At 41.3% G+C, this 15,872-nt stretch overlaps 1 protein-coding gene across 1 annotated transcript in view; it reads right to left on the bottom strand.

The window, feature by feature from the left end:
* EPHA8 (EPH receptor A8) overlaps window positions 1-15,872 on the bottom strand; it is an 876,683-nt gene that overhangs the window by 56,952 nt on the left and 803,859 nt on the right. The window contains exon 11 of the mRNA XM_085608587.1: window positions 11,066-11,127. Within this exon, the coding sequence (XP_085464713.1) occupies window positions 11,066-11,127 (62 nt within the window). The remainder of the gene's footprint in view (window positions 1-11,065; window positions 11,128-15,872) is intronic.

Here is a 15,872-nt window from a genome sequence, read left to right as displayed (position 1 = left end):
GAAAGAGGGCAAACATGGGCACATTATTAGCATATTTACACTTAGGACCTTTTTAAACCTCGCAAGAGAGACTTTTTCTCTATGTAAAGCTAATATAAAGTTGATATTTTTGTGCAGCTTTCACCTATGGTGTGAACACAGTAAAGAACCACAGGCTCACAGGGAAACACTACAAGTTCACACTATAGTCAACAAGCATTGGCAAACCCGATGGGTGTGGCATTCGACATAGCTACGTTGCCTCACATTATTACTAGAAGTCCCTGTCGAGCCAGAAACACTGTTCAAAATAATTAAGAAGACATCAGTCTTGTAAGTAATTACCAGATGTCCCGCTTTAGTCAAAAGCAGCTCCTTGAAAATGCTTTTACAAAGCTGCGGTACCTCAAGTCATTACTAGATGTCCCTCTTGAGTTAAAAGCACCTGCTTGAAAAGTCTTCTACAAAGCATAAGTGCCACAAGGCATTACTAGATGTACAACTCAAGTGAGATTCAACTCCTGGAAAAGTCCTTCACATAGCTAAAGGCGTATAGCCTCACCATATCAATGTACATAGACGAGTTTGCTATTGGAGCAGCGTAATTTAGGCTCCACCCTTTATACAATAAAATTATGCATTTATATATTTATATACGACATTCATATATGTGTGACCAGATTTAATTAACCGACTAATAGAATGTAACCATTCTAGTTATTAGGAATACATTCATAAGCATGTTTGAATTGATTAATTGATTTATGTAATCATGTTTGCATATCCATGTTTATCATTTATTCCCATTATTTATGTATATGTATGTATAAGCATGTAACCAAAGCTTTTTGTCTTCTGAATTAACTTAGCCTGACTTTTAGGCCTCAATTGAAGTATGTGTTTTAACCTTGCTAGAAGGCTGTTTCTTTCCTTTTGCAGGTGACCTATCATGCTTCTCATTAGCTAGAGAAAGACTCGTTGTTTGAATTAGACGCCTGATAGTGAGGCCTGTGGGGACTAAGCTGGCATCAAACTTGGAGAAATATTGGACAAAGGAAGCCTTCTGTTTATCATGTACCAGGATGGTGGGAATCTCAAGACTGAGCTTTGCTGCCCCAGTTTCAACTAGATGGGAACCTAAGGGAGTGTAATGATTTCTTTCACATTCAGCGATTTGGTTGGTTTTGGTGGTGTAAGGAGAGATAAGGATGTTTTTGAAACTACTAGTATTTTAATTGGTATTTCCATAGTTACTGAGGAAGACTTTCCCCGACTCTTAGAGGGAATAGATCTCTTTCTTGCTGGACTCCCCCGTGTGAAGCTTTATGCAGAACACTTTTTCTATTTCATCGGACTTCTACAAAAGTTCGATTCCAAGCTGACACCTTCTATGCTCCCTGGCTAGAAATACACTTTTAACTAGTCTGTCCTCTATCTATGTTTATGTTAGAATGGAGAATTGTATTTATCAAGCACCTGTTTGCAACAATCTACTTTATTCTAGTTGTGGCTGTTACCATTCCGTATCTAATATTATTACACCTCAACATATTGAGATATATCAGTCTGCAAACTATATTAATGTATTTCGTGAATTTACTCTTATTTTGTTTATATACAGGATTGATCAATATTCTAAACTAGTCCCATTTAATGTTCCTATTGATCGCTGGTCCTTGTTGTGGGGTCACATTGTCCCCACAAGTTTTAAATGTATTACAGATGTTTGCTGCCTTATAGCGCTTTAAGTCGACTTACAAACGTCCATATGACCAACGGTGAAATATCTTTGAAGACTCTTTACAATAAGATTAAGGTGTCAGCACCTTCGCGCCATCAGTACTCAAGTGATTTTGCTGGTTTTCTACACGCTAAATAAATATGCTAAATCTGGTAAATGATGATGAGCCACTAATGCAGGTTTCAATAAATGTCTTTATTGTTATTGAAGACTGTAATGACATCCTAATATACATAGCTACTAGCGATCGCTAGTAAATACAAGTGCCTTCAAATTTCTAACTGTTGGCAGCTATTTTTAACTGGATGTGTATACGTGAATTAGCAAACTGAATGTTCTTATATTCAAAACAGCCTATGCCTGATCTATGCTAATCCATTGATGTGTTTTATGTTAGGAGGAAGAAAAAGCTTAATGACAGTTGCAGAAACTAATCAATAAACAAATCTGAACAAAATAGGTATTTTCAATATGAATTTTTGGGAAACCTGAGTTTAAGAAGACATGCACAACCTGAAGTATTACAAGCTGGTACTAAATGTAACTAGAGCCAATTGCAATTACTTGAATAGTTTTTTAAGAAGCTGCAATTATTCAAGTGGCTACTAGGGGCATATTCATTATTATTTCATGCATTAGGGAACAGAAAAGGCACTTGTTGAGCACCATTGTGTGAAATGGAGAAATCGGAAATTTGTGATGCCCAAAAAAGGTAAATAGAAAAAGGGACCTTCCTCTATACCGCGAAGGCCGAGAGGAACTCTCAAGAGGGAGTACACCCTCCCGTGTACTAACACTAGACCACAAAAAGTACTCCTCTGGTACGTAAATCGTATCCACATTTTACCTCAGGTGGAACCTGATCCAACAGTGATGGGAAGTCCCTATGTGAAGCTAAAGATAGTAACCCACTAGGAAGTGGGGAAGGAAACAAATCATTTTGTTTTATTTACCCTCACACACCCTAGTGGTGTCATGCTTCATCATCGGGTCACCCTGACGCCTAAAAGTCAGGGTGAGTTCAACCTATTTCAGGGAGCTCTTAGAGAGATTATTGGCCAGGGGGAATTAGAGATTAAAAATCCACGGGCATATCCCAGTTTCCCTTTATTCTTGGATCTGTCAGGGATGTTAATAACGTTTTCCTACCCAGAATCCCCTGCAAACCTCAAATTTAGATGAAAAAATCCAATTTTCCACATATTTCTGCGTGGGATCACCATGCCGGCACAAATGCCCTACAACACAGTGTTTCCCTCAGCCTCCCCAGTAAAATGATACCTCACTTGTGTGGGTGGGCAAGGGCCTGTGACTGGGAAGGGCCAAAAACATAGGCATTAAGGGTATAGACCAGCGAATTCTAAGTGCTGCATTTTTTTTAAAATACGTTTTTAGCCAATTCTGCATTGGACACCCACACAAGTGAGGTACCCACACACTCTGCCAGCCTTGCGCCATCATAGCACACCACCAGCGAAGCAGGGCCAGACTGGGAACAGCAACCAACCCTGGCAGATTTCTGCTCGACCGGCCCTGGGAGGTAAAAACACCACTCCTGCTTGTGTTACTGGGGCCCAATATTGCAGCACTGCTGCAAAACCAGCCCCCACTGCCAGAAAACCATCCCCCACCCCTCCGGTACACCGGGGACACATCTGGTGCCTGCTACGGCCAGTCTGGACCTGCAGCCAAGCACCAGCCATACAGCCAGCCAAGCACCAGTCCACGTACACCGCCAACCAAGCACCACTCCACGCACACCACCAGGCAAGCACTAATCTAACACACCGCCATCAAGCGCAAGTCCACCCACATCATTAGCCAAGTGCAGGTCCACACACATCGCCAACAACATGCCAGCCAAAGGTCAGTACACGCAGAACGTCAGGCAAACTCCAGTTTACATGCACACAAACTCTCCCTGGTTTCTAGTGGATTTCTACCCCGCCTGCAGATGAGAATAAAAATATTACTGAAATCTGTGCCTAAAGAAAAAGGGAGCGAGCCTTGCCTATGGGATTCTCACTGGCATGACTATAAACATATCCTTGGTGCCTAGTGGGCTTTCTGACCCGGCGGGGAGCAGATAGGGGGCTATTGCCCTGATTTGCCTTTCGGGAGGGCAGAAAGCCTTTTTTGGCGGTAGGGGCATTAATCGGCAGCCCCCATCCCTACTTTTTAAAAAAATCCCTGGGATCTAGTGGGCTTTCTGCCCCCCCTCGGGGCAGATTAGGGACTATTGCCCCCATCTGCCTCCCGTGGGAGGCAGAAAGACTGTGGAATTCGTTTTGGGGGGTGGGTGCATTGGCATGCCCATTTTTGGCAGCCCCCACCCCTACGTATAAACAAAAAATAAACAATTTCTAATGCCTAGTGGGCTTTCTGCCCTCCCCGGGGGGCAAATCAGGGGCTATTGCCCCCATCTGCCTCCTGGAGGGCAGAAAAAATGTGGACTTTTTTGGGTGGGTGGGGGCTTTGGTATGCCCATTTTGGGCAGCCCTCACCCCTAAATACATTTTAAAACAATTCCCTGGTGCCTAGTGTGCTTTCTGCCCCCCCCCCCATCAGAGGCTATTGCCCCATCTGCCTCCCTGGAAGGGCGCAGAAAGACAGTAATCCCAATCACACAGCCCGCACATGTGTACACACTAATGTTCACACAGGGATAACCAGAGCAGAGTCTCCTATTCCAGCTACATAACAGTGCACCATATTTTATTATGTGAGCACAGATGGCTAGCACTCAAAGCTGAATGAGATTCAGTTAGGGACACTCACTCACAGCACAAGCCCAAAAACAGGGTGGTCTAAAATAAAAGAGATAAAAACAGGTTAGAATCAACTTCATCACAAAGCATGCAGGAAAAACAATACATCTTTTATTATTAAGGGGCTTATTTGGTGTTTAGCAGACAGGGTTCTCTACTGGTGGAGAGTAGGCCTGGGTGGAATTCGCAGACCCAAAAACCCTGCCATGATACATGGCGTTTCGCAAGCAGTGGAGTGCGTTGCTTCTTTCTGCCACTGGAGTAGATTTTCTACTTGAGCGGCAGCTTCCTCAATGCGAACGGATGGTTTCTCAATGTGAGCGATCACAATCATCCGTGACTACCTGCGTTGAGAAATCTTGCTGGTAGGTGGTCTAATGTTGGATATTCCTCACTTGCCAACGTAACTTTGGTGAGCGTGAGCGAGAAAAAACTCCTGCGGAGCGCGGAAAACTCTGCAAACTCTGTGAACGGAGTGGAGTTCACCGCCCAGGCCTAGTGGAGTCCTTATCCAGATGGCCCCAGACAATGGGCCATTGCCTCAGTATCTCAGATCATCTGCCAGAATTAAGGTGGACTTTTCAATGTACTTTTTTTTCTGTTCAAGACTGCCGGGACTATTATGTTGGTCCCAAAGAGGAAAGCAGAAAAATGACCTGCCCATGTTGTGAGAAAACTCCCAGCCTATCAGGGATATTTATTGTTTGTTTTTCAAAATCAATCTCCTGCTTTTGGTTGGAGTTTGTTTTTGAAAAACAAAATACTTTGCAGATCGGTCTCATTAAATATGGCAGCCTCTCAGTAAAGCTCTGGTACCTGCAGAGAAGCTACTGTTGCAGTGGCTCCTCTGAAGATATAGAGATCTCCATCAGGAAGATGGTGATCTCTAAATATGGCAGACTGTAGTTTGCCACCTGCTGCTGAGCAAATCCCCGTGCTGCCCTTACAGAACAACTACAGCCTGCCTTACTTTCAGTAACCCCTTAAATAATGTAACTTTCGTTATTGAAAGCTTAACAAGCTCAGATAAATTAATTTACAGGAAACCACGCTTAGGAAATACTTTTTTTGTGGAAATGTACAGGCAAGACCTTTTTAGGATATCTACAGACCCACAATCCCTATACAATATCCACATAGCCAGAACACTGTGCAGAACTCTAAATATTTATTTTTCATTCTTAGAAGAAAAATACATCCCTTAATATTATTACGTATTAGCGTGATTTCAGCTTTTGATGCGATATAGTTTTTGAAAGAATAATGAATCCTAATTTTGCTTGTTAACTTCCACCACATGTAATCTAGGATTTAGGAAATGAACAAATGCTGGTAAGAAAGTGAATTATTAATTGGAGTGATTGATAGTCCATCTCAAGTAATAAAGCCACTGGCCTGTTAGGGATAGTCAAAAATGTAAACCTTAGCTTAGCCCCTGACAGCAATGGCAGAGCAGAGGTTTAACTTAATGAAAAAAGTGTAAAGCATTCATGACTACCAAAACAGTTAAAAGCATGAGACACAAAACAATAAAAAATCCCACTGCAATTTATAAAAACTGAGAAACATTCAATAAGCAAAATGACACCAAATTAACTAGAATCCAACAATGGCAAAATTATTTTTAAAGATTTAAGTATAGCTCCAAAAAATACTAAATGCCAATGACAGTCTATTGAGGTGGTAGATAAGGATCTAGGTGTGATTTCAGGCCAACTATCATGGAGCCCCGGTTGCATATACTAAGTGGATTAATCCTGTTGAAAGCCTGGAAGTCAAAAAGTTTGTAAAAGTTTCTAAGTCATATTTCTGAATGGAAATGTGGCACTTTTTGGAAGAAAAACATAAAACTTCTTGTAAGACCTTGTGTTTTTTTGAGAATAACAAATCTTGAACGAGTCGCCGCTGAAAAAGCAGTCACCGTAGAGGAACTGAAGACCAGATGTCTGAAACAGAATGGTCGCGTTGGGGTTCAGGAGCTTTGTAGATTTCTCACTGAAAATGTTAAAAGTAACAACACAGAATGGGACTTGGTAATTTTTCAGAGCTGATGGGGTCTTTGAGTGGGACAATGTTGAAATTATATCACTGATGGTGTGGAACTGTGGGTCAGAAGCTTTTACTGGTGGCTCCCACTGAGTCTCTGGAGCACTGGAGGAAAGATTTAAAAACTATTTTATACTTTCTACTAGTGCCCAGACAACCACATGATTACACTTCTAAGGCCCCTTGAACTCGAGGGGTGGGGGAGCACTTAGAGATTCTCTGGGTGTCAGGAAGAGGCCAATAGCAGGTTCCAGTCCAGGTCTAGTTGCAATGGTGAGCAGGAAACTTTAGGAAAAGGCGTCTTGCAGCTTTTTGTGTCCATACAGCTACCCAGGAGGACAGCAAACTGACTTTTGGAGTCCACTTGTTTGTCCAAGGTACAAGTGAAAGCAGGCCCCAACCTTCAGGTCTCCTCACAGGTCTCAAACAGCTGGCACAGTCCTTCTTTTCTTCTTTAGGCCTCTAAAGGTTTCCAAGGATGGTGCATTGGGTTTCCACATTTATGCCTGACACCAGCTAGTGGCATAACCAATGGAGTAAAGGTTCCCAGGGGCGACCCTACCCACTTTTTCAGCAGCTCCTGTTTCCTTTACTGGAAACAATACCACAGTGCACTAGATTTCCAAAGTCCAAGTGGGGACAAGCATTCTCCACTTGTGCAGAGCTAGTGTGCCTTCCCAGGGGTATGGTTTTGAAAAACAATTGGTCCTTCAAAATCACTTTGGTGTAAGAACAATAAATATAGACCAGAATCAGTACTATATTAATTAGAGATGTCCAGCCGGACATGTGGATTTAATATTCACTGTAATAAATTGGATTTACAAAAAGCAGAATAGAGTGGGACACAGTCCTGTGTCCTTCAACAAACAAAACATTTAAAGACAATCACAATTTTTGAAGACATTTTTCAGGCTAAACAACCAAGCTAACGCCGATAGAAAATAAAGGGGCAAGCTATTTAGAAATTAAACAGTGATGCACAACTTTTAACATATGTGTTTAACGTGCATGCTGTTCAGCAGGTCGACGACATTTCGATCTATTACAGGATATATAGATCATCATCAGGACTAATTAATGACACGCCTGAGAGCGCACTGCCGTGATCAAGTAAGCGCGGAGGGAAACGGAGGGCTGTCCGCGGTTGGGGGCTACAATAAGTTCAATCGGAGTGGGAGCCCGACTGCAATTCTGTAGAGTGAGGTTAAAATTGGGTTTCCGGCGCTGGTGAATGAATGAATCTAGGCGTCCGCGTTGTTTGATGGCTGCTTGCCAATCACAAGGGTGGCCTTCGTGCAGATGACGAGCTCGATCCCAGGGGTATAGTCAGGAAAATGTGCAGTCCCCTCCCCTGTGTTTACTCTAAAACAATATCCCTCCCACTGAGTTAGTGCCAACCTCATCGATACAAAGGCTGCTTCCCCCAGGTCATTTACATGCATTTGCAATCCCCTTTCAAGTTAATGAAGTTCCTGGATCCACAATAACTGGTCTTCTTGCAAGGGGAAGAAAAACACTTGCCCACACCCTGGCCATACTTTCTGCTGTGGGAGAAGTTTTCACAAATATTTCACACCTCATGCTGGCTAAGTACAGTCAGGCAAGTTGCTGGAGAGCTATTACAAATTAGCCTTAAGCAGCTTCAGGCAAGGTAAAGATAACTTTCTAAAAGTTACATTTTCCATATATTTATTAATAATCCAACTTCACTGATAGATTGGATTTTTATTAAATATAAAAATATGTTCTTGAATGGAGACTGTATCTGGTACAGGTCAAATGTTATAGACTGAAGTAAGTATACAATCTACATTTTGACATTTCCTATATGCCAGTTACAGCTGACCAGCGACAAATTCTCTGTCTAGTCCCAGTCGGAACACACGTCATTCTCATATCATACATGTTCCATTCTTAATTATTATGCACCCTTCCCTGTGGACAGTGAGGTGTGATTAGGAGTAGCTTATTTAATATATATTTTTTCCTTTCTGTTAAAAGTGTGATATTTGACAGATAGGTCTATGCAGCAGAGTTCAAACGGTTGCTGTCAGGCTACACAGCGTAGGCCTCAAGCCATGCTTTTCCTGCTACTGTAGTGGAGGTTATATTAGGTGCTTCAGTCCACAGGTGGTTTTTAACTTTAGATGGAATGAGTGTAGTCTCGACACCATATACAATGGCCTTATAGAAGAGTTAAATAGGTTAAACAGGAATTTGCCAATTTCTACATGCTTTAGGGAGTCAGAAAGCATACACTGGACCCTGAGCAGCAATGCCCCAGTGTGAAGCGTATACAAAACCAGCAATGAATGACCAAGCATTTTCTCACACTCATTATTCACAATATGCATTTCAAATGATGGAAGTACATATACAGAAAAATGGTTAACAACTTGAGTTATGTTGAAAATCAGTGACGTCTTACGATTTCTATTACCTTCAATAAAAAGGTCCATTTAAAGATATCAGCCATTTGTTCTTATATTTAAAATTAACATTGCATGACGTCAGCAATGTAGAAGAAAGACCACAGGAGCGCACCCACACAACTGACCTAAAGGATGGACCATATTGGCACTTCCAATAAATAGAGAAATAAAACAAACCCATATTTAAAAGAAACTTGCTTATTCAACCTAAGGAATGAGGCAGACGCTGGATTAAAGTATTAGCAAAGTTCATCAAGACAAGTATCTAAATGCTAAATCTTCTTTGTGAGGTCTTAGTTTAAATAAAATAATTGTTTTATTTTAGTAATATTGTTTTTTCCACAAAAGCCTTCTTTCTTTCCAAGATAGTATCTGCATTCACTAAATTGTGACATGATTAAAATAATGCAACTCATATCTTGACTGGAAACACTTCATAGGATGTGGAATGCTACCTCAAATTGCCAAGAGCATGAGGTGAGGCATGCATTGACAGATTGGCAGATTCAAGATGTGATTGATAAAGTCACAAATCAGCTAGAGGAGACTGGTTGAAACAAGCTCATGACTGGAAAGGGCTAAAGCAAAGGCCACCCTCTGCATATTGAAAACTCTATAGTTCCCTCAGACGGATGCATTGACCAGGCAGACCTCAAAAGGTGGTCCACTAAAAAGGTAGCCCGCCAACGTCCTGGAGTGCAGCATAAATGTAACCACTCTACAAGTAAAAGCGAAGGAATGACTGGAAACATTTTTATACCATATCAATGATATTATTAGCCTATAATGCATACAAATGAGATCCCCATAAGTGAGATTTTAAAGTGAGAAAAGAAGGCACATTGGAATAAGTAATTAAGGGCCAGATATACTGTACAGTAGGAATACAGGTTTCCTAATTGCAATTAAGTACGAATCGCAATTAGGAAATCGGTATTCTTCATGTATGAAACCTTTTTGAGTTTCAATAATGATTCCTAGTGGGTCGCCAATAGACCTACCTCATGTATATTAAGGAGGTAGGTCGCAATTTGCGACCCTTTAGGAATCGCATCCATCACAGAGATGGTGGTCAGCTGGGGTCAGCAGACCACTATGTCTGTAAATGCTTTTAAATAAAGCAATATATATTTTTTAATGCATCCCATTTTCCTTAAAGGAATACAGGGATGTGTTTAGAAAGAAAAAACACGAAATACTTAAGATTCATATTTTATGGGTAGGCAGTGGTCTGTGGGACCGCTGCCTGCACTTAAAAAATATTTTTTCAACATTCTTAAAGGGGCTGGAGTCGATAGGGGCCCCCTTCCCTTTTGCGAATGTGTTACCACCACTTTTAAAATAGTGGTAAAGAATTGGCATTTTACGACTGGAATTTGGTCGCAAAACAGTAACACATACCATACCAATTCGGAATTTGGATGGAACACCCTAAACACGTCCCTTCCAGATACTGAATCGCAAATGCATAATGGCATTGAGCAACAAGTTACCAAATCACATTTTGTACATTTAAAAAAGCATTTTTCTGGTCGCAAATGTCCCGATTCTGCAAATCGGGCCGTTTGCAACAGCAAAAATATTTTGTACATCTTGCCCTTCATTGCTTGATGCACGGTGCCACCTATGGAACTGAGAAATCAATTTGGCGTCATTTTTTTCTTCCTGTCGCCCCCTCAGGGACCTTCGTCCGATTGCCCAGTTTCTTCTCAAAGTTCTGCATATTAAGAGGTTCTATCATAGGGATTTTTTCTATTTTCTCTTATTTGGGACTTATAGCAAAGAAAAATGTACTTCTCACTGTTGAGTTCATCCATGGTAATTTATGTTTCAGGAAAGTTATCTTTCTCTGAGTTTCCTAACTTTACCTCCTACCTTGTTTTCTCATGTTTTCCCTCAGTTTCATGATGCCCTGACAAGTGGATATTAGCATTCAAGAAACATTGAAATCAATCAATCTATCAATTAATCAATCAGGGTAGAGCAATAGTGATAGAAAACTTTTGCGTTTTATTTTTAACCCTGAACAGCCTGAGAGCAGACAAAAGATACCCATATCAAACATTCATTTTTAACAAAATAAGATCTGTGTTTACCTTGAGGAAGGTGTCCAAAGACCCATTTTCCATGTACTCGGTAACAATCATTACAAGTTTACCTAAAACACACAAAACATTTGGTAATGTATTAGTTTCTTGATATCATGCTGATGTTACAAGACTTCTACTGTGGCACTCCCTCTTGATGTAGGGGAAGTCAACACAATGAGTAGAACCATAAGCTGGAGAAACAAATCAATTGATATCTGTAGTCTATGACTTGCATTTGCTACTATACGGCCTGCCCAACTAGTCTGTATCGAGCAGAAATGAAGATATTTCCCCTTGTTATGCCAGCCTCAGGTTTAGGTGCAGACCAGGTTTACTGTCTTTAGTAAATTTGGGTTTGGTCAAAAATCCATGGGTGGACATATGGAAATGCCTCCCCTACGCATGTACTACCTTGTGCTACTTATTTCTTACTAAGCTACACAAAGTCACACAAATAAGTCTTTGTACAGTAAACTCAGATATACATTTACCATAGGGATGCGTTAAAAAGGTGACGCATTGTCGATGTAAAATGTTACTAAATCTGGGCCTAATTGTCTTTACGCATGATCCACAGAAGAGACCGCTGACCAACCGGAAAGTGTGAAGACTAGCGAGGCCACTCTGTGTCTCATCCTCCTGCGGTATTTAAAATGAGAAGCATTGAGGTGTAAACATCTGGCAGCGACAAAATTTAAAAATAAGATTGTTCATTGTGTATTATATCTATTTGTTATTGCTAAATGTATATGGCATATTTGGTTCCCTAGGTGGCAATAATGTATCCTTTTTCTCCTTCTTCTTCCCCTTCCTCTTCTGCTACTACATCTTCAAGGCCTCACAATGTAGCAAATGTTACATCGCGGTGAAATAACCAGTACCTTGACGTATGTCATTTCTTTGAACCACTGGAAAGGACTGACAAAGGAACTTATGCCTCCTGACTCCACATAGGCGAGGCCCCTCCCACTCCACACTATTGTAGTGCACAATTTCAAGTATCCCCCTGCCTTTAGCCATTATTCCTACCCTACCATCCCCCAGCTTTTCAATGTAAAGTACTTCTTTCCTTTTTTTTTTCCAGAGTTTTATATAGCGCGAACTTGACCCGAATCGGGTATCAGAGAGCTTTACATAGCAGCAGTTGCATTACATGAGCTTTCCAGATTGGTTCTTTCTTAGAAACACCTGTACTTATGTCTTTGGTCTTAAGATGTACTTTTTACCAAATTAATTAAAACTATGGTGCTGTTTGCATCAATTGGACATTAACTCAAGTGCATTTCTTTTTGATGGGTAGTAGTACAGAAATATATTTATGACAGCAGATCCAGTTACACTACCTCATTACTTTGACAAAAGGTTCTGGAAAAAAACATGTTTTAAGGATGCTTCAATCAATGATGCCCTACCAAGTAAGGGGTGCATCCTTTATGACCAATGGATGTCATTTTTTGGGAAAACTTCATGATGGAAGTTCTAGATATGAAATAGCTTCCAAGCTACATCCAACATCTGCCTCCTGCAGAATAAACAACTTCTCACCCTGCATCGGCAATGAGTTCCAGTCGTCAGGGGTGAGTGGCCTCTATATGGACTGTATAAGACATTTTGGCCCTCATTATGAAATGCCCATTATTTTTGACAGAAGTTACTGGGTCCATAGGTTTACAAGTTGCTTGTGATTCAAATGGAGATTTCAGCTGCTGTAAACAGCCAAAATCTACATGCGGGAAATGAGTGCGGAAGCACCGATTCCCGCATTTTATTTCCGAAAATCTTAAATTTCCCATTGTTACCCCACTCCCGAAAATACAGGGGCCCCAGAAAAGGCAATTCTGAAGGAGGCAGGACGTGAATTCCAGGGACGACCACTCATCATGAGGGTCACAATTCATGTAAAAATCCATGAAGGATTAAAACACTGACTCACTGAAAAAACTGAATTGTGAGTGAACTATCAGAAGTAGCAAAAAAGTAACATGTCAGTTTAGCACTATGAGCCTCAATATGGAAGCCTCCTTTGGGGATTAGCTTCGCATGTCATCAGGCAGCGACCTCTGTCTGAAACTAACAGTCCACTGTTGGCAGGCAGGAGGTGTGCAGGGGGCAGGAAGTGTGGTGGTTGAACTTGACTTTTTCACTTCTGGGATTTTCAGTACAAATATAGGGACGCCCCTGGTCACTGCTATGTGGTCATGCCAGTTCAGTATTATTTACTGACTGTGACAGGACAGATACAACACAATTTAGAATTGGTGCTTGCATGTCTAAATGTGTGCAGTAGTGTGGCAGAAGTCCAGGGATTCATGTACATCATTAAAGCTTGGGTTAAGTTGAACCCACTCATTAGGGTCACATTTGGGCTCTCTTTAACTAGTAAATGGATAATTGGCAGATGCTCCGGGCAGAAATGGCAGGGCTGGGGAAAACAATTCCCTTTTCATCCTGACTTGGAAAAGATTGACTGCCTTATATCTTCTGTCTCCTAGTGGCCTTAGATCCGAGAATGAGACTCTTTGCCACGCTCTTTTGCAAGTTCTAGAGCTATTTTAAGGAAGGCTCATAAATGAGTAAAACATTCACTTCTAAAACAGTGTAGAATCTGTATCATACATCCCGTGAGTGATTACTTCCCAGACATATGTTTGGCTTTGTTGTAGATGTGGATGAATTTGAAAGACATAATGATGGTTTGGAAGCATAACCATTATCCTACAATAAGTGATTTGTTTTTTCACCTTTACATACAACTATGATTCTCCAGGCTTAATTTATTATTTTGCTTTTGATAGAATGTCCTAGCAACCAAAATATGCAGCGGGTGGGGGTGGGGGGAGCAGGATTATATTTGACTTCTTATCTATGAATCTTATATGGAATTTGAATATTTTTTATTCGTTATTCTGGATGTGATTTATTAGTCCCTAAATATATGTGTGGCAAAACTCTATGACAGCAAGGTGAACTTTGCTTTAATAAGCTAAGTATAGTTATACCCCTGTGGCATTTTAGGATTTTCCATTATTTGTATTAGATGGCACAGGCATGTAGATTGATAAACTATACAGGAAATAAGCAGCAGTCGCCACCATAAACAAAGCGTGGTGGTGCGGGCGGGGTCGCGTGGGGGTTAGAAACACAATATATATTAAAAAAAGTCCCTTTTGCCATTGGCCACCTCCACCTCCAGCGTCGCGGTTCGTCTCGCCGCCTCTCCTCTTCCTGTCTGGTCCCAGCAGCCCCTTGGAACGACTCCCTGTCCATGTTCTGTAGCGCGCGGATTGATCTGAGCAGGCAGGAAAGACACTCTGCTCAGACCAGTGAGCCTGTGTGGTTGCTCCAGCCTGGCTGCTCAATGCAGCTGGGCTGGAGAAAACCTAAGTGCGCATGTGTGTTTTGGTCAGCCTGAGACGGCCGGCCAAACACACATGAGCACTTAGGCAGTGGAGTGCATGTAGCACACCTTCTCCTCCTGCCCATGCCTCGGCCCCGCCCCTCCCAACATCGCTGGCTAAGCGCCGGCAAATGCAAAATAAAACGATGCAAGAACATCGTTTTATTTGACATTTGCTGGCTCTGAGCCAGGCAGTGAGGCCACACTCCTCCGCCATTGCGGAGGAGCCGCCACTGGAAATAAGTTTTCGTCTTGATATGAGCTACGGCTGATCACCCTCAAAGTGAAAACAATGTATTGCCTAGCAAGTAAATTCCTGAGGAATCCTTAGCTTACCCTTTGCAGTTTGACACAAGCAGCTAGGCCTTCGTCAGAGAAAACTGAACTACATAAAAAGCACCAACAAAACACTCCTCATAAGGCTCCTTTCTTGGCATTTCTTTTCAATCTGTTTTGCTAATGCAGCAGGCTTGGGTCTCTGCACCTCCACTTCACACCCTGCATCTACAGCACTGTTTGTAGCTGACGACCTGGGTGAATGAAGGCAATGGTCACTGCCGAGCAACATTCACTACTTGCGAACAAGATTTATAATCTACGACTAACAAATCCTAAATTGAGTTGCATAATAATTGAGAAATTTGAAATCAGCATTAAAACATTGTAAGTCCAAAGAAATTGCTATGTGGAAGTAAATAGGCTTTGACCAAAATGTTTTCCAAATTGGAAATTGAGATCCATCATTGGTTTGTATTTCAGGCGCCTTATCTATACTCCTGCTGGACTATCGATTTTGGCGTGTCCCAATCACCTTCCCACCATGGGAAACGGATTTCCTTCAGGCACTTCTCAGAATAAAATTCAAATTTTTTAAGATGGTAAATAAACAAAAAAGAGATGGTGAATAAAACGTTCTAGGCCTGAGTACGTGCACTAAATCAAGGATATACCAGCCCTCGCCACTCTCCACTCCTGTGAGTAGATAGCAAAAGATCTACTTACATGAAAATCCTTATGTGAGTGGCTCCCTTCATGTGTCTAAATCTAACTTTGTGAATACAAAAAGGGGAGTTGTCCTCATAAAATGAACACGCACGCTTAACTTTATCTTTTACTTGTAAATATATTGTGAAGGCGATCTAATATATTTAGCATAAACTTTGGAGCTGGCAATCAAGGAAGCTGCTTGGAAAAAGAACTACAGTAGATACTTTAAAATATACCCTAGCTCATGTACTCTAAACAGCTACAATTCCTAAAATAAAGAGCAAGAATAAAGTGATTGCACTGACAGTCGCATCATCTGCCCAGTGAAAAAACATTTAAATGGCTGCGCAGTGCAAGGACTACATTTCGACCTGCTCAGTTGGTGCAAAAAGTATAGTAAAAAAACAAAATGATCAGTTGCAAATAAAT

Source organism: Triturus cristatus, chromosome 1_2 (genome assembly GCF_964204655.1).
Source record: "Triturus cristatus chromosome 1_2, aTriCri1.1, whole genome shotgun sequence".
Classification (NCBI taxonomy): Eukaryota; Metazoa; Chordata; class Amphibia; order Caudata; family Salamandridae; genus Triturus; species Triturus cristatus.
This window is presented reverse-complemented; position numbering and strand designations above follow the sequence as displayed.